Below are 19,714 nucleotides of genomic sequence, written 5' to 3'. Positions count from 1 at the left end.
TAGCTGTTGACGGAACCTTGAACAGTTCAAATACAACATAGTTACGTGAGCCGCACACAGTGGTTGCTCGCTTTCTGTTCTTACCGCAGACTGTTTTATCATCGTTTATCTTATGTATGTAGTTTTTTCGTTGTAGCCTGACCTACCTAACCCATCCTACTCTAATCTAACCCAACCTAGCTTAAAAATGGGCTGCAGACCCTATAAGTTATACATAAATCTCTCTCCTGTAAAGGAAAGGAAGGAACCTTAATTCTGGTGACGGACTCTTGAACGAAGGAATAGAAAATACCTTCCCCTTCCGTGGATCAAACTTAATTATACTCCATTAGACATTAATTTTCACACACACACACACACACACACACACACACACACACACACACACACACACACACACACACAGACTACAAACCTCACTCAAGGAAAAAGATCTTGGGGTGAGTATAACACCAGGCACATCTCCTGAAGCGCACATCAACCAAATAACTGCTGCAGCATATGGGCGCCTAGCAAACCTCAGAACAGCATTCCGACATCTTAATAAGGAATCATTCAGGACCCTGTACACCGTGTATGTTAGGCCCATATTGGAGTATGCGGCACCAGTTTGGAACCCACACCTAGCCAAGCACGTGAAGAAACTAGAGAAAGTGCAAAGGTTTGCAACAAGATTAGTCCCAGAGCTAAGAGGTATGTCCTACGAGGAGAGGTTAAGGGAAATCAACCTGACGACACTGGAGGACAGGAGAGATAGGGGGGACATGATAACGACATACAAAATACTGAGAGGAATTGACAAGGTGGACAAAGACAGGATGTTCCAGAGATTGGACACAGTAACAAGGGGACACAGTTGGAAGCTGAAGACACAGATGAATCACAGGGATGTTAGGAAGTATTTCTTCAGCCACAGAGTAGTCAGTAAGTGGAATAGTTTGGGAAGCGATGTAGTGGAGGCAGGATCCATACATAGCTTTAAGCAGAGGTATGATAAAGCTCACGGCTCAGGGAGAGTGACCTAGTAGCGATCAGTGAAGAGGCGGGGCCAGGAGCTCGGACTCGACCCCCGCAACCTCAACTAGGTGAGTACACACACACACAAGGAAGAAGCGGAGAGATCAGTTTTTGTCTATGGGCTCTAGGAAGCCGAAGGGGAAACCTATGATGAAAGAAAACAGGAGAAAAACGCGATTGAAGGTTTAATGAAGGTGATAGGCGAGGGCGACATAACCCAGGTGACAAATTTTCAGAGAATTGGGTGGTTCACAAGAAGGAAACGGCCTCTCAAAGTAATTTTCAAGGCAGAATCAACTTGAACCATGGTCCTGCAGGAGAAAGCAAGCACAGCTGAGAGACAAACCGGAGTTCCAGAGTGTGTACCTCGATCGAGACAGAACGCAAGAGGAAAGGATGATACTGAAAGAGAGAGTGCAAAAACGAAGTGAGGAATGAGAGGAAATGACAAAAGCAGAATAACCCAGACACAGGTGGAAGGGCAAACACACCCACCAAAAACAACCGTAGAAGGACTCCAACCACGACAACCCCTGAACAATCTAAACCAACAATCACACACTGATCCCTCTGTCCCCACACCATGAACCCCACCCCTACAGCAACCCCCTATGGGAACTCTGCCCCCACCCCCACTGCAACCCTCCATAGGCCCCTGCCAGGGCTCCTGCTTTCCAAACCCCAGTATTCTCCCAGGACCACAGTTTTAGAACAGAAGTTGATGATTTGGTACAGGAATGCGGATGGATTAACGAATAAATATAAGGAGTGGCATGAAAGAATCAATGAGAAGTCCCCAGACATCATAGCAGTCACAGAAACTAAACTCACTGAGACAACAGATGCAATCTTCCCACCGGGATATCAGATCCTGAGGAAAGATAGGAGAGCAGAGGGGGGAAGGAGGGGTTGCACTGCTCGTATAAAACCGATGGGAATTCGAGGATATGGGAGGCATGGACGAGATTAGAGAAAGGAAATACATAGTAGGTACACTTCAGTCTGGGGAGCACAAGGTAGTCATTGCAGTGATGTATAATCCACCACAGAACTGCAGGAGGCCAAGAGGGGAATATGAAGAGAGCAACAGAGCAATGGTGGACACACTGGTTGAGGTGGCAAGAGCTCACTCGAGCAGAGCAAAGTTACTAGTTATGGGCGATTTCAACCACAGGGACCCCTCAAGGAAGGTTCCTTGATGTTGGTGAGGGGCTCTTGATTTAGGGAATTGGATCTGTGCTCCAGTTCCCCGAATTAAGCCTGAATGCCTTCCACATCCCCCCCAGACGCTATATAATCCTCTGGGTTTAGCACTTCCCTCTTGATTATAATAATAATCAACTACAGGGAGATCGATTTGGGAAAACCTGGAGCCACACGGGGGTCCCAAAACATGGAGAGCCAAGATGATGGATGTGGTACTGGAAACCCTCATGCATCAACATGTTAAGGACACTACCAGAGAGAGAGGGGAGGATGAACCAGCAAGACTGGACCTTGTGTTCACCTTGAGCCGTTCAGACATTGAGGACATCACATATAAGAGGCCCCTAGGAGCTAGTGACCACGTGGTTCTGTGCTTTGAATACATAGTAGAGTTACAAGTGGAGAGGGTAACAGGAGTTGAATGGGAAAAGCCAGACTATAATAGGGGGGACTAAGCAGGTTTGAGGAACTTCCTGCAGGAGGTTCAGTGGGACAGAGAACTGGTAGGAAAGTCAGTAAACGAAATGATGGAATACGTAACAACAAAATGCAAGGGCAATAGAAATAATGGGAAGGCCAGAATGAGCCCCTGGTTTACCCGACGGTGTAAGGAGGCAAAAACTAAGTGCACTAGAGAATGGAAAAAGTACAGAAGGCAAAGAACACAGGAAAATAAGGAGATTAGTGGAAGAGCCAGGAACGAGTATGCATAGGTAAGGAGGGAGGCCCAGCAACAGTATGATAATAACATAGCGTCGAAAGTCAAATCTGACCCAAAACTGCTGTATAGCCACATCAGGAGGAAGACAACAGTCAAAGACCAGGTGATCAGGCTGAGGACAGAAGGTGGGGAAGTCACAAGAAACGATAACGAGGTATGTGAGGAGCTCAACAGGAGATTTAAGGAAGTATTTACAGTAGAGACAGGAAGGGCTCTGAGAAGACAGCACAGAGGGGAACATCAACAGGGAATATACCAACAAGTGTTGGATGACATACAAACAACGGACGAGGAGGAGGTGCAGAAGCTGCTAAGCAACCTTGATACCTCAAAGGCGATGGGACAGGACAACATCTCCCCGTGGGTCCTTAGAGAAGGAGCATAGACGCTGTGCGTGCCACTAACCACAATCTTCAGTACATCCCTTGAAACTGGGCAACTACCTGAGGTATGAAAGACGGCAAATGTAGTCTCAATTCTTAAGAAAGGACACAGAAACGAGGCACTAAACTACAGACCAGTGTCTCTGACGTGTATAGTATGCAAAGTCAGGCAGGACTACAAAGAGACCTGGACAGGCTGGACACGTGGTCCAGCAACTGGCTCCTTGAATTCAACCCTGCCAAATGCAAAGTCATGAAGATTGGGGAAAGGCAAAGAAGACCGCAGACAGAGTATAGGCTAGGTGGACAAAGACTGCAAACCTCACTCAAGGAGAAAGATCTTGGGGTGACCATAACACCGAGCACGTCTCCGGAGGCACACATCAACCAGATAACTGCTGCAGCATATGGGCACCTGGCAAACCTGAAACTAGCGTTCCGATACTTAAGTAAGGAATAGTTCAAAACACTGTACACTGTGTACGTCAGGCCCATACTGGAGTATGCAACACCAGTTTGGAACCGACACCTGGTCAAGCACGTCAAGAAGTTAGAGAAAGTACAAAGGTTTGCAACAAGGCTAGTGCCGGAGCTCAGGGGAATGTCCTACGATGAAAGGTTGAGGGAAATCGGACTGACGACACCGGAGGACAGGAGGGTCAGGGGAGACATAATAACGACATACAAAATACTGCGTGGAATAGATAAGGTGGATAGAGACAGGATGTTCCAGAGAGGGGACACAGAAACAAGAGGTCACAATTGGAAGCTGAAGACTCAGACGAGTCACAGGGATGTTAAGAAGTATTTCTTCAGTCATAGAGTCGTCAGGAAGTGGAATAGCCTAGCAAGTGATGCAGTGGAGGCAGGAAGCATACATAGCTTAAAGACGAGGTATGACAAAGCTCAGGAAGCAGAGAGATTGAGGACCTAGTTGCGATCAGTGAAGAGGCGGGGCCAGGAGCTGAGTCTCGACCCCTGCAACCACAATTAGGTGAGTACAATTAGGTGAGTACACACACACACACACACACACACCTAGCAGCCATCACCTGCCTAGAATGTCACAAGGCTTCCAGTAAGTCACATACACACACCTAGCAGGCATCAGCTTCCTGGAAGGTCACAAGACTTCCAGTAAGTCACTCACACACACTCGACATCTGTCCTCTTGCCACCATGAGACCACCATTTAGATATTACCTTGTTCTCCAAGACTGCTGATGGACTTTTGACCCACGGAATTGGAATTGTTCTCCCTTGCATTGAGCCTAAGTGCCTTTCATTCCTCATGCGCTGTATGATCTCCACGGGTTTACTGTTTCCCCTATCTATAATAATAATAATAATAATAATAATAATAATAATAATAATAATAATAATAATAATAATAATAATAATAATAATAATAATCTGCATGATACCATTATTTTTCAGTTACTGTACCTACGTGTACATCCTAGAATTATCTTGGAAATCAATGAGAATTATTTTCAGATTACTTTTACCACTAAATGTTCCATTTTCCAATAAAATATGTTACTTTTCCTGCTTATCTTTTTTTATATAAATGTAACTTAATTAATATGTACTTACTACCACAAGCGCTACCTAATCCACAGCAGTTTACCACAAATACTGCAAATCCTATTTATGTAGAATGCCACATTTAACTTTGCTTGCTAGTAATATTGTAGCCTCCACATTACCGCTCTTATATCTACGCCTCTCTGTTTACTAGTCTACACATGTTAATTTTGGTATCACTTTGTACGCTGATTGTCGTCCTCCATGTATAAGTTACATACATGACCTTGCTTGCAGCTGGCATTTCAACCCAGAAGCGCCATCTCACTTCCTCACACACAAAGCCAGCATCACTAAGCCCATGACTGCCGCTTCCTTCACACATATACCTCACCCACACCAACCAGGTAGCCTCAACTGAGTCTAACACTGTTATATGCTCTTAAAGTGTAGTAGGAATAGAGCCTCTGTTACTGAATGGTTGCAGGCTGTGCAACCTCTTTCTTACCTGTGACCGATTTCGAAGATTCTGCCTCAGGTTATAGCTGATAGCATCCTACAGATCCACTTAAGTCATTATTTCCTGCCTGATAAAATACACTTGATGTAGCCTAGCACTGGTGTTTTATCTTCGGAATATCTGCCATTTTTTCAGCCACGCTCACTTTTCCACCGTCAGTCACTGGTACGCTCACTCACGCAGTAAATGTCACTTACCTAACCCCTCATATACTCCCCCATTTTCACTGACATATAAATGTCGTTGACATTTCTCCCAAAAATAAAACGCTGACCACCCCCACTCCTACCGTCATTTCTCGCCAGGTACCTAAATGTCAAATAAACATTTGCACAAATATCAGACTGGTACATTTTCCACCTAAACACAATTGCATTCAAAATCTACAAGCGTTTAACAACGTTGAAACAAACAGTATTAACATAACTGTAAAGTTCTTGACCAGAGGTTGAACCTCTACCACTTGCTGCTGACTTCAGGAAAGAATAACGTTTGGTCTGCTGTTAAGGGCTTTCTCATTATGGCATTAAACTGGTGTGTTACAGTTAATGCAGAGTTTGTGGAACAAAATTGATCTTTGGGTCGCTCTTGTTCTCAACACTGCTTAAAATGTGAGCAAGAAACCTGTGAAGAAAAGACACACATGGCAGAATAAGCTTTTATTGGGACAACGTTTCATTTCGTGCAAAGCTTATTCAGTAATAAACTAAGCCGTACACAACGAAACGTTAGTCCAAGAGCGTGTGTCAAACGACTGTGGTCAGTATGCTGTTTTGATGTAGCGGAAACTAGGCTATTAAACACGTTACTCTCTCATTTTTTCGTTGTTACTATTTTAAGTAAAATTTATTGAATAAAAATTAATAGAAAGTGTAAACAATTGCATTATTCATTTGTTACATTTATTCAGCATGTTCATATGACGCATATATTATATTAACGGTTCCGATAATAAATGTGTTAATATCGAAGCTAGGAACAAGCTACTAACTCTTGACTCTCTCCACAACCACCACCACTAACTCTTTACTCTCTCTCCACAACCACCACCACTAACTCTTTACTCTCTCCACAACCACCACCACTAACTCTTTACTCTCTCTCCACAACCACCACCACTAACTCTTTACTCTCTCCACAACCACCACCACTAACTCTTTACTCTCCCCACAACCACCACCACAAATTTTTTACTCTCCCCACAACCACCACCACTAACTCTTCTCTCCCCCACAAGCACCACTAACTCTTTACTCTCCCCACAACTACTATTTACTCCCCACAATAACTCTTTACTTCCCACAGCCACCACCACTAACTCTACTCTCCTCACAACCATCACCACTAACTCTTCTCCGCAACCGCCACCACTGTTTACTGTCCCCGTAACCACCACCACTAACTCTTCTCTCCCACAACCACTAACTCACTCTCCACACATAGTCACCACCACTAACTCTCACTTTACACACGACCACCACCACACTCACTCTACACACACAGTCACTACCACTAACTCTCACATTGCACCATTGCACACACAGTCACCACCACTAGCTTTCACTCTCCCACACACAACCACCACCACTAACTCTCACTCTCCCACGCACACAACCACCACCACTAACTCTCACTCTCCCACACACACACAACCACCACCACTAACTTTCACTCTCCCACACACACAACCACCACCACTAACTCTCACTCTCCCACACACACAGTCACCACCACTAGCTTTCACTCTCCCACGCACACAACCACCACCACTAACTCTACTCTCCCACAACCACTGACTCACTCTCCACACACAGTCAATACCACTAACTCTCACTTTGCACACACAGTCACCACCACTAGCTCTCACTCTCCCACACACACAACCACCACCACTAACTCTCACTCTCCCACACACAGCCACCACCACTAGCTCTCACTCTCCCACACACACAACCACCACCACTAGTTCTCACTCTCCCACACACACAACCACCACCACTAGCTCTCACTTTCCCACACACACAACCACCACCTCTAGCTCTCACTCTCCCACACACACAACCACCACCACTAGCTCTCACACTCTCCCACACACACAACCACCACCACTAACTCTCTCTCCCACACACACACAACCACCACCACAAACTCTCTCTCCCACACACACAACCACCACCACTAGCTCTCACTCTCCCACACACACAACCACCACCACTAGCTCTCACTCTCCCACACACACAACCACCACCTCTAGCTCTCACTCTCCCACACACACAACCACCACCACTAGCTCTCACACTCTCCCACACACACAACCACCACCACTAACTCTCTCTCCCACACACACACAACCACCACCACTAGCTCTCACTCTCCCACACACACAACCACCACCACTAGCTCTCACACTCTCCCACACACACACAACCACCACCACTAACTCTCACTCTCCCACACACACACAACCACCACCACCACTAACTCTCACTCTCCCACACACACAACCACCACCACTAACTCTCACTCTCCCACACACACAACCACCACCACTAGCTCTCACTCTCCCACACACACAACCACCACCACTAGCTCTCACTCTCCCACACACACAACCACCACCACTAGCTCTCACTCTCCCACACACACAACCACCACCACTAGCTCTCACTCTCCCACACACACAACCACCACCACTAGCTCTCACTCTCCCACACACAACCACCACCACTAGCTCTCACTCTCCCACACACACAACCACCACCACTAACTCTCACTCTCCCACACACAACCACCACCACTAGCTCTCACTCTCCCACACACACAACCACCACCACTAACTCTCACTCTCCCACACACAACCACCACCACTAGCTCTCACTCTCCCACACACACAACCACCACCACTAACTCTCACTCTCCCACACACAACCACCACCACTAGCTCTCACTCTCCCACACACACAACCACCACCACTAGCTCTCACTCTCCCACACACACAACCACCACCACTAACTCTCACTCTCCCACACACAACCACCACCACTAGCTCTCACTCTCCCACACACACAACCACCACCACTAGCTCTCACTCTCCCACACACAACCACCACCACTAGCTCTCACTCTCCCACACACACAACCACCACCACTAACTCTCACTCTCCCACACACAACCACCACCACTAGCTCTCACTCTCTCACACACACAACCACCACCACTAGCTCTCACACTCTCCCACACACACAACCACCACCACTAACTCTCACTATCCAAACAGGCACCAAGATAGCCACCACCGTCCAGACTAAGTTCGACGCCAGTTCTCTGCACTCCAAACCTGAGCTCGCTGCCAAGACGCAGATGGTAGATGATGGCAGCGGTCAGAAGGAAGTGTGGAGGTACTTGATCCTTTATATTTACCTGTTTGGCATTACTTTTTTTTGCCGCAAGAACAGTGTTATATTCATGGTGTCCCGTCTTCAGTAATTTTTTCATCTATACTTATTTGGGTGAAGTAAATACAACCTTCTCTCTTAATTCAGTCACCTGTTCCACCACTCTGTATGTGATGAATTTTTTTCTAGTGTCCTTTTGGTACAAAGACATAGTGAAGAGGTGTGTATTTATAACGTTTTTAATTTTGACTAGATGTTTGTAAGCTGCCTGAGGTTACAAGTCCATGATCAGTCCTGTATACCGTAAGAATGTCTAAACAAATCTAACTCTCCAGGACTACACAGCAGATCGTCATCTCTTTAGTAGTAGTAGTAGTATCAGTAGCAATATTGAGAAGAGCTAAATTTTATGAGACATACAACGCTTATAGAACGATTAAGTCAGTGAGTAACATTGAGGGTGACACTCCTTGAAGGTATGTCATCGTTGTAACCTTAATGTTGTGTTGCCAGAGTGAATAACTTCGAGCTGGAGGCAGTACCAGAAGAACAGTACGGGGAGTTCTTCATGGGTGACTGCTACATCGTCCTCTACGCCTACCTTCACGGCAGCACTGAACACTACATACTCTACTACTGGATCGTAAGTTATCACACTGCTACGGTAATAACACCTCATAACTGTCGGTTATCACACTGCTGAGGTAATACAACATGATTGTAGGTTACAATATTGTTGTGGTAATAACACAACGTGATCCTAAGATATCACAGGTCTGGTCACACAAGTAGCTATTAGAGTTTAACCCCAACAAATTCAAAGTTATGAAGATTGGAGACTGGTAAAGAAGATTGCAGAAAGAGTACGGGCTCAGAGAGCAAAAGCTACTATCCTCACTCAAGAAAGACATCGGGTTGGGTATTTTACCTAGAAAATCTAAGATCAACTTTGAGGAACCAAAGCAAGGAGCAATTCACAACACTATATACGGCAAATGTTAGATCTGTATTGGAGTATGCAGCACCAGTACAGAACCCACACTTGATCAAGCATGTCAAGAAAATGGAGAAAGTGCAGAGGCTTGCAATGAGACTAGTTTCGGAGCTAAGGGAAATGAGTTATGAGAAGAGATTAAAGGAGTTAAACCTGATAAAATTAAAGTGCATTAGAACTAGGGGTGATTTAATAACGATGTGCAAAGTACTGAAAGGAAAAGATAGGGCAGACAGGGACAGATTGTTTGAGACAGGAAACGGAATTACGAGAGCACAGCTAGAAGTTGAAAACACAGATTAGTTATAGAAACATTAGGAAGTGTTTCTTCAGCTTTACAGTAGTCAGGAAGTGGAATAATCTGGACAGTGGAGTGGTAGATACAAGATACATACCTAGCTTTAAAGAGATACAATAGGGTTCTCTAAACCAGGAGAAAGTGAATCCGGATGGTGGCCAGCGAAGGGACTGGACCAGGGGCTGAAACTCGACCCCTACAAGCACATAATATATGAGTACTGCGGTAATATCACGCATGATAGTAAGTTATCACACTGCGCTAATAACATCACACATGCTAAAATGTTACCTTTACCTATGACACTACATCGATCGTTTCCCGATACCGTAGAGTGGCTCGGAGTATAAATCACATTGATGATCACTCATGCCCAAGCTGTCTTTAAAGAAGCGTATGGAAATCATAGTTCAAATTATTTCTATAACTGCAACATCCCCAAGTATTCTTCAGAGTGCAGACATTGCACTTCCCACCTGAGCTCAAGTCCAGCTAAATGGTTTCCCTAAATCTTATCATAAACGATACCTTGCCCACACTCCAGCATCAACACCCGTGTGGACCATTTAGCACAACGAGGTTGGTTGGATGGTTAATGGAGTTTAAAGTCTACACTAGAATCATTAAGACCACTTTTTTACCAGGAGGCGAAATATATCTCTCGGTGTGTATATCCTGTGCATGGAGCTTCCACCTCCACTGCTGAGTGCGAGGCACACATGCTAGCATTATTCCAAGCACCAGCTAGAATGAAGAGCAAGACACATGTGCAGACAGTTTGGTATCGTTATTGTTGAAACGTTTCGCCTACACAGTAGGCTTCTCCAGTCAAATACAGTAGGTGTAGTAGTAGTGAAATGAAGATGATGTAATCAATTCACCAACGCTGGAGAAAAAGTATTTGAGGTGATCAGTCCCTCAGCCAGGAGAAGCGTTCATCTTCCATGGTCTCGAAAGATATGAAACTGAAGCTTCAACTTGTCTGTATTTTATACCATTTTCAGCATAAGCAGCTAGAATGTTAGTTTTTTAAACGTTAATAGTAACTGGAAATGCTCAAGAATTTTGTAAAATATTATTTGTTTACAGTTTCTTGTAAGAACCAGACAAAATTTTTGTTATTAAATTTGAGGAATTATGTAGTGTTATTGTGCCATTGTAGGTAAGTTGAAAGTAACTTTATCACACATGTTAGGGCGTAATATCTTTATTACACATGTTATAGTTAACAAAGAAATAAAGCACTGACTGAGTGCAGGTGTGCTAATAAAGAGTCGTTGTTCTCCCTCGCTGACACTCATATTAATATACGTAGTTAATTTTTTAATAATTGTTGATGCGTATCTGGAAAATATTGATGTTTTGCTTTAAAGTAGTAATGCTTGGGTGAAACGTTCCTTGATGTTGGTGAACGACTGTGATACTAGGAACTAGAGAGATCCTTCCCTTCCTTGGATCAAACCTGAGTACCTCTCATTCTCAAGATGCTGTATGACTTTTGATGAGTCTAAGAAAAGTTTGATGTGTGTAGTTAGAAAGTATTTATATTAAACAGAAAGTAATAATTTTAAAACTGTAAAGTAGTAATGTATCACTGAAAAGTTGTGCTCTAGAAACAAGTGAATATCTAGAACAGAAATTGTTAAAGAAAGTGAAAAGGATTAATTTCATGAAGAGAATATTTGAGATTATTATTATTATTATAATCAAAAAGAAGCGCTAAGCCACGGAATATGTGAGAGAAGTAAGAACTTCAGGGAATAAGCTAGGGACGGGTGCACCTTAGTGATGTAATGAATCATTCGTTATGTTGTTATACACTTGTCTCGGCCCTTTATGTGCCTCATGCATACCAACAATTGTGTTCTCTTCAACCTGTGCGCACTTATTTGTGGTTGGAGGAGTTGAGTCTCATCTCCTAGTCCCTCCTCTCCACTGGCCTCTACCGGGTTTTCTCTCTCCTGGCTGCCTGAGCTCTATCATGTCTATCTTCTCTCTATCACTTCGCTGTCTAGGTTGTGAATGACTCCTTGTTCAGGTTCCTGAAAGCTACCCTTGAATTTCTAAGTCTCACCTTTGTTGTGGTAGTTTTTCGTTTGATATATGCTTCAGGCGATATGATCGAAACTGTGCTCACCCCGAGGTCTTCTTTCTGTGAGATTTGCAGCTTTTGTTCCGTAAGTCGGTATTCCGTTTCCAGTCATCTTTACCCTTCCCCGATTTCCATAACTTTGCATTTATTGGGGTTAAATTTTTATATCCACTTGTCACAACAATCCTGCAGCTTCTCCAGATCCAATTGTAGTTTTACCTGATCTACTTTAGTTTTTATTCTTATTAGTTTCACGTCATCTGCTAAAGGGGACACCTCTGAATCGAATTCTTCTGTTGTGTAATTTGCATATGCAACATACAGCGCTGAACCACTATTTATGTATCTATTACATGTGTATACCTTCACCCACCACCTGTTCTACACTCTGCACCTACACCAACCGTGTACCTACGCCACCACCTGTGTACCTAGTCCATATATGTGTGCCTACACCTGTTACTTTTGTACCTAACAAGTAAGTGTTCACCCTAACAGGGTAACGACGCGAGTCAGGACGAGGCGGGGACGGCCGCTCTGAAGGCAGTGGAGCTGGATGACAAGTTGCACGGTCGAGCCGTGCAAGTGAGGGTGGTTCAGGAGAAGGAACCTCCACACTTCATGGCCATCTTCGGTGGCCAGATGGTCGTCTTCGAAGGTGGCTACGCTTCCTCATTTGATGGTGAGTAGTGGGTGGGTGGTGGGTAGCGAAGACGAGTATCGGGAAGGTGATGGGTGTGGAAAAGATGAAGTAAGATGATGGTAGTTTTTTATATTATTTGTGAAGACAGCTGTTGACATGCCTTAATAAATTATCCCCTCTTATTAGTAATGAATGGAAAAAATTGTTGACGTAACAGATATGCTAACGTATGTAATACATTCCAAGTAGTTTTAATCACACACATGTTTTCACAAACATTGACACACTAGGACATCTTCACGAGGTATTCACTCACTACGCACGTTAACATAATGCCCATGTTCACTAGTTCTGACTCACTGTACACGTAGTCATACAGACGCATTACACATACTAACGGTTATATACAGCCCATCTTCACAAGCTCTTGACTCATTACACACACACACACAAACTATATTTGTTACTCTGCGGGTTTTAACCCCACCCGTGGTATTTTTTTTTTTTAACTATATTCACACTCAAAAGGTCAAGTGTCATATCGATAAGTGCCTTTGACAAATGGTAAATAACACTGGTGTCTACAGTTAATATCAACAACAACTTTCAGCAGACAAACTGCTGCGAAAACAAGATTATAACACATTACAGTACCAGCTAACAGTAAGATACACCACACAACACTCACACAGGGGCCAGGAGCTGAGTCTCGACCCCTGCAACCACAATTAGGTGAGCACAACTTGACATCTCCAACAACACTTACAACATCTACAGCGTCACAACAGTTATGTTCTACAAATTAAACATCCTGCAACAATCTGGAAAATTCTTACATTAACCGTCTTAAAATACCTCAAATATTCACATAACATTAATTTATGTCCTACAGCATTAACAATATAAGAATCCTTTCACCAACGTTCCTATAGCACAACGTTCACTCATCACCCAAAGAACGTTCCCACAACGCTAACAACGTTCACACAACAGCCTGAGCGTTCCCATAACACAACATTTACACACCATGAACTTTCCCACAACGTTTAACAACATTCACACAACAACATGAACGCTCCCACAACGCTTAACAACATTCACACAACACCAACAATGTTTACCGCTGTGCGGTGATTGCTGCTGGTGGTATTGCAGGTGCTGGGGCACGCAACGAGGGTCGCAAGTCCTCGTACATGCTGCAGGTTCGCGCCACCGCTGGCCTCTACACCAAGGCTGTTGAGGTGAGCTGCCCTCTCTTCCCTGCTTCTTTGTCTCAGTATATAGTCTAAGCCAACTTCCTGCCCCACACATACCTACCACCTGGTATTAGTGGACAAGCCAAACTGCCCCGCTCCTTGTCCATCCCTATTCTTAAGAATGGTTAACCTTAATTTAACCCCTGCATCACTCATATCTTAATTCAGAGAATCATCCGAACTACCACTACCCAATCTATTGTCTCACTGAATGATCTTAGTTGCATCAGGTGAGGCAGTTTATTCCCCTGGTTTAATAACAGCAATAATAATAATAATAATAATAATAATAATAATAATAATAATAATAATAAACCATGCCACGGGTGGGGATAGAACCAACGATCAGAGAGTCTCAAAACTTCAGACCGTTGCGTTAGCCACTGGACCAGCTAGCCATGTCATGTCGACGGCTTTGAGGGGACTTGAGCTAGAGTTCGTCACGGCCGCGCTAGCTGGAGATTCGTCTGTAAAAACTTTCATTTGTGGTCACAGTGGTGCCTGTGCTAACCTTCCTATGGTATAGAAATATATCTAGTTGGACGAATCTTATTGTGGCTAGCTGGTCCAGTGGCTAAGGCGACGGTCTGGAGTTTTGACTCTCTGATCGCGGGTTCTATCCCCGCCCGTGGTATGGTTTGTTCGCAATCGTGTCATTACGATTTCGTGAGTCATATTAATAATAATAATAGAAAAATACAGTGAAACATCACTTGTTGATTGTTATGTTGATTACGAAGCCGTTTTGATTATCAAGTACCTGTTTTAATTGCTACTCAACATTTCTGATAACAAGGCTACTATCCTATCAACTGTAAGACCACACAGAACAGCAATGACATCTTCCAGACGCCATTGGTGTTCGATGTACTAGGTGGCTACAATGTCATGTTACCCCGTGTATAACATGTAACATTTTTTTTCCATCTTCCCAGTTGGCAGCACCGAAAGCTATCCCCTCAAGGAAGGTTCCTTAACGCTGGTGAGGGGCTCTTGATCTAGGGAATTGGATCTGTGCTCCAGTTCCCTGAATTAAGCCTGAATACATTCTACATCTCCCCCCCCCACAAGCGCTGTATAATCCTACGGGTTTAGCGCTTCCCCTTAATTATAACAACAATAATAATAATACGAGCTAAACCTCAAACGGAGGTTTTTAAGATTTAAATTTAGACTTTTTTCATTCGCTGCATTTACAAAATAAACAATAATCAGAAAGACCTGAGGATGCACAGCATTTGGGGCAAAACTTAGCATAGTTTTTAGGGATACATAATTTTATTTATTTTTAACAGTCTATACATGATACTAACAGGAAGTTGCAAAATAATATAGTGTCCAATATAATTCATAAAATAAAATTAAATTGTCTAGTTAGAAAATATTGAATGGATCTTATTTATGAACTTTTTACGATATAATATAAGTTATCCGAAGTTTATATCAGTAGACATGGATATGATGCATTAAATATAATGATTATTTAGTTTATAATTGTTAGTACAACAGCTATACCTGAATGAATGGAAATGAAACATGGTTCAAAATATGAAGGTAGAAAAATAGCAGAAACAAGTACAACAGATTACAAGATGTGTTTGAAGATAGAATGTTGCTGTCTTAAGCCACATTAATGAAAGGAAGTACTTTTTAACAATACTTCTGAAGCGACTGGCAGATAGGGAATCTTCAGAATCATCTTGCTGGGAGTTCCAAATTTTGGGAGTCTTTTATACGTACTGAGTTTTTACTCAGGCTGAGTCGTACTCTGGGGAAATCAAATAAGCATTTGTATCTTGTGTTATATCTGTGAGTTCTGTTGCAGCCTTCCAGGAAGTTTCAGAGTTGGGTTTATATTTATATTGATTGTCATGTAATACGTAGTATGCACAGTAGTATGAGTGATTGTGGGGAAATCGTTGCGGGAAATCGAGGTGCGCCTCTCACATTTTCTTTCCTGTTTGTGGACGTTCGTGGATCCAGACATTGGATCCGTTGTTCAATTGTGTATTTGCTAGTATCACTCATATTTAGTCTGCACACATTTCTGCAGAGGTAACAAAAAAATATTGTGGCCAACGTGTTTATACCCTCTGTGTACATTCAATGAGTTTTCTTCGATTCCTTCTAGTGTTGTGAATTATTCCTGATTTTAGTGTACCGGTGATATGCAGCCTAAATAACCCGCTTACAATCGATAAGCTTTATATCTAACAAATTTATAAGCCTTCGCGGGAACTGCTCCTAGCAGTGCAGCATCACTCAACACATGAGGGGTGTGGCTGGCCTCACGCTGCAGCTGCTGTGAGTAACGTGTAATTTTACTGACTGCTCAGTGACGCTGTTTCGGAAATTTAGAGTTATTGACAGAGTTGCCAGCGAGAACAGCTGTTCATTTTTATCATTCTTTGAGAGATTTTTAAATATTTTGACTCAATGGATTGGATTCAAACTGTTTTGTCAAGCAAAGATGTTAATAGGACTTACGAAATCGTAATGATACGATTGCAAACAAACCATGATTGTTAAGACACATAGGCAACACTTAAGCTACTTTATTCCGAAACGTTTCGCCTACACAGTAGGCTTCTTCAGTCGAGTACAGAAAATAGGCAGGAGCAGTAGAGATGTGAAGACGATGTAATCAGTCCATCACCCTTAAAGTCGTAGGTTTGAGGTTGTCAGTCCCTCAGCCTGGAGAAGTCCTGTTCCAAAGTCTGGAACTAACTCTAACTAACGTTTCGGAATAAAGTTGCTTAAGTGTTGCCTATGTGTCTTAACAATCATCCTGTCGGTATTGTATACCATTTTGATATTCAAACAAACCATACCACGGGTGGGGTTAGAACCCGCGGTCTGGAGTTTTATGACACTGATCGCGGGTTCTATCCCCGCCCGTGGCAGGGTATGTTAATAGGATCAGTAAATTTGTGTGGGACAAAGATATATACTCCGTGAGGCGTATACGCTGAGAGTCTACCTTAATTCCAATTTTAGGATTAAAGTATTAATATTGGTAGAATTACCTACAATATGTTAAGTTAAAGGGCACACGTGCAACTAATGTAAAATTTTATTGTGGCCACATTTCGCTCCCCATGAGCTTCATCAAGCTGTAACGGCTTGATGAAGCTCCTGGAGAGCGAAACATTGTCACAATAAAATGTTACATTAATTGCATTTGTGTCCTGTTACTTAACAGGATTAAAGTATTCTTGACTGGTGGTGTACTAGATATATACAGCCTCGGGTAGATGACAGACTTAAAACTTAACACCTCATCCTCCCCTTCCTCTTGATCCTCATTCATTGCGCTTTTCTCAACCATCGTAATATGTCGAACAATTTTGAAGAACCTCACATTAAATATTTCTTTTCATGAAGAAATGGTGATGCCGACAAGATGTGGAAAAAGACACTTATTTACATGCCCTGAACTGTACATAAATGTTTTGTCCACATTTCTTTACATACTCAACTTGCGGTCATTAAAAAGACACTGTAGCATCATGGGATCTTGTTACAAAGAATCCTTCAACACTTGTTCAACCTTTGAACGAAGACCTACTTCGACTAGTGGATGGTACCACTATGACCCCGCCTCCGCCTGCTTCACCTCACCTCACTACAGTATATAAGCCACGTCTACGGCCCTATGCTGTACATTCTACAAGATTGATGGACTGAACACATCGACTCCAGGCTGAGGGACTGATTACCTCATACTCCTCCTCTCCTTACGCCTTCCTCTTTGTATTGGACTGATGAAGCCACTGTGTGGCGAAACGTTTCCTGAACAAAGATTTCCATATGCTGCATAAGTGTCTCAATCTTCAACTTGTCGGTTTTCAAACCATTCATCAAATTAAAAAGAATAACCAGTTGTTCTGGGCTCTTTATTATACGTATTAAACATCAGCCAGTGAACATAAGAACATAAGAAAGGAGGAACACTGCATCAGGCCTGTTGGCCCATACTAGGCATGTCCTACACAGATCCATCCCACTAACAGAATATTTGCCCAACTCATTTGCAACGCTACCCAAACAGTAAGCTTTGATAAATTTATTTTACTCATGTGCAAGCCCCACTCAAATCCGACCCCTCTCACTCATCTATTTATCCAACCTCAATTTGAAACTACCCAAGGTTTTAGCTTCAATAACCCTACTAGGCAGTTGTGATGAATGGTTTGGAAAACCGACAAGTTGAAGATTGAGACACTTATGCAGCATATGGGAATCTTTATTCAGGAAACGTTTCGTCACACAGTGAGTGGTGACCTGTACTTAACTCTGTGAAGAAGTGTCTTGTGTGCTCCCGTGGACTGAACCAAGATGCCCTCCATCGAGCAACTTTACCAGCAACTTAAGGAAGAATTGAGGGCAGCGAAGATGGAGATACGGCGATTGACCGAGGAAAACAAGAGGATTCGTAGTAGTCCTCCTGTTTCGAGTCCTCAGGTCAAGAAGGGATCGTGGTCAGTGGCTGGACAGCAGGGGACGACGAAGTTGACGATCAAGAAGACGAATGGAAAGCCAGAAACGATGAAGAAGAGAGAGACTGCTGTGGAAAATCCTGTGGAAACCTCCAACGTATTCTCGGTGCTACCCGACGAATGTGAGTCGACTACTGGGATCGTCACGACGAACGACAACAAGGAAGGTAAGAATATTGTTTTTGTTGGGGATAGCCAGGTTAGATACATGGATAGGGCATTCTGCTTGAAGAACAAGAGTAGGAGACAGAGGGTTTGCTTTCCTGGGGCTGGGATGGAGGACATTGTTAGCCGGCTTGACAACATCATGAACGGTAATGGGATCAATCCTATTATTTGCCTCAGTGCTGGAGGCAATGATGTAGACAAGCGTAGAAGTGAGGATTTAGTTAGAATGTTCAGGACAGCTATAGACATAATTAGGAAGAAGGGGGGCGCCCTGTTATATGTGGCATTTTGCCAAGAAGAGGTGTTGGTAATGAATGGTTGTCCAGAGCAATTGGTATTAATTGTTGGCTGGATAAACACTGTAAGGATAATGCAGTACCATTCATTGACAACTGGGACAACTTCTATGGCCGAAATGACATGTATGCCAGGGATGGGGTTCACTTATCCAGGGCAGGTGTGGGTTTTCTTGCTAACTCAGTTGAGGGGGTTGTTAGGACTTTAAACTAGGATTAGTTAGAGGTATGGGTTTAGAAATGATAAATAATGAGTATGGATATATTGACTTATGCTCTGATATTAAGAATCTTAATAGTAACTGTCATGGAGTAACTCTGGGTAATGATAATTTCAGAAATTATCTAAAAACAAAGATGAATAGGAAAAATGTGCAGAAGAAAAAACATATGATGGTATTTTATGCTAACAGTCGAAGTGCAAGAAATAAAATTAATGAACTACGTTTGGTAGCATGTGCTGGGAACTTTGATATCATTGCATTAACTGAAACGTGGTATGATTTAAAGAGTCGGGATATGACTGCTGAGTGTAATATTCAGGGATTTAAGTTGTTCAATGTGGATAGCTGTAATGGGAAGGGGGGAGGAGTTGCATTGTATGTTCAAGAAAATATTAATTGTTGCATAAAAACAGGTATAAAAATAGATGGAGCAGTAACAGAGTCTGTTTGGGTAGAGTTCGTGGAGGGTCAAG

The 19,714-nt window shown here is 43.1% G+C and overlaps 1 protein-coding gene across 2 annotated transcripts in view; it reads left to right on the top strand.

Annotated features, from left to right (window-relative positions):
- LOC128691192 (villin-1) overlaps window positions 1-19,714 on the top strand; it is a 165,975-nt gene that overhangs the window by 122,652 nt on the left and 23,609 nt on the right. For both annotated transcript variants that reach the window (XM_053780050.2, XM_053780051.2), the window contains 4 exons: window positions 8,654-8,774; window positions 9,285-9,414; window positions 12,654-12,837; window positions 13,954-14,039. In XM_053780050.2, the coding sequence (XP_053636025.2) occupies window positions 8,654-8,774; window positions 9,285-9,414; window positions 12,654-12,837; window positions 13,954-14,039 (521 nt within the window). The remainder of the gene's footprint in view (window positions 1-8,653; window positions 8,775-9,284; window positions 9,415-12,653; window positions 12,838-13,953; window positions 14,040-19,714) is intronic.

The sequence above is a fragment of the Cherax quadricarinatus genome, chromosome 27 (assembly GCF_038502225.1).
Source record: "Cherax quadricarinatus isolate ZL_2023a chromosome 27, ASM3850222v1, whole genome shotgun sequence".
NCBI classification, from domain to species: Eukaryota; Metazoa; Arthropoda; class Malacostraca; order Decapoda; family Parastacidae; genus Cherax; species Cherax quadricarinatus.
The sequence above is the reverse complement of the archived record's forward strand: the minus strand, read 5'-3'. Positions and strand labels throughout refer to the sequence as shown.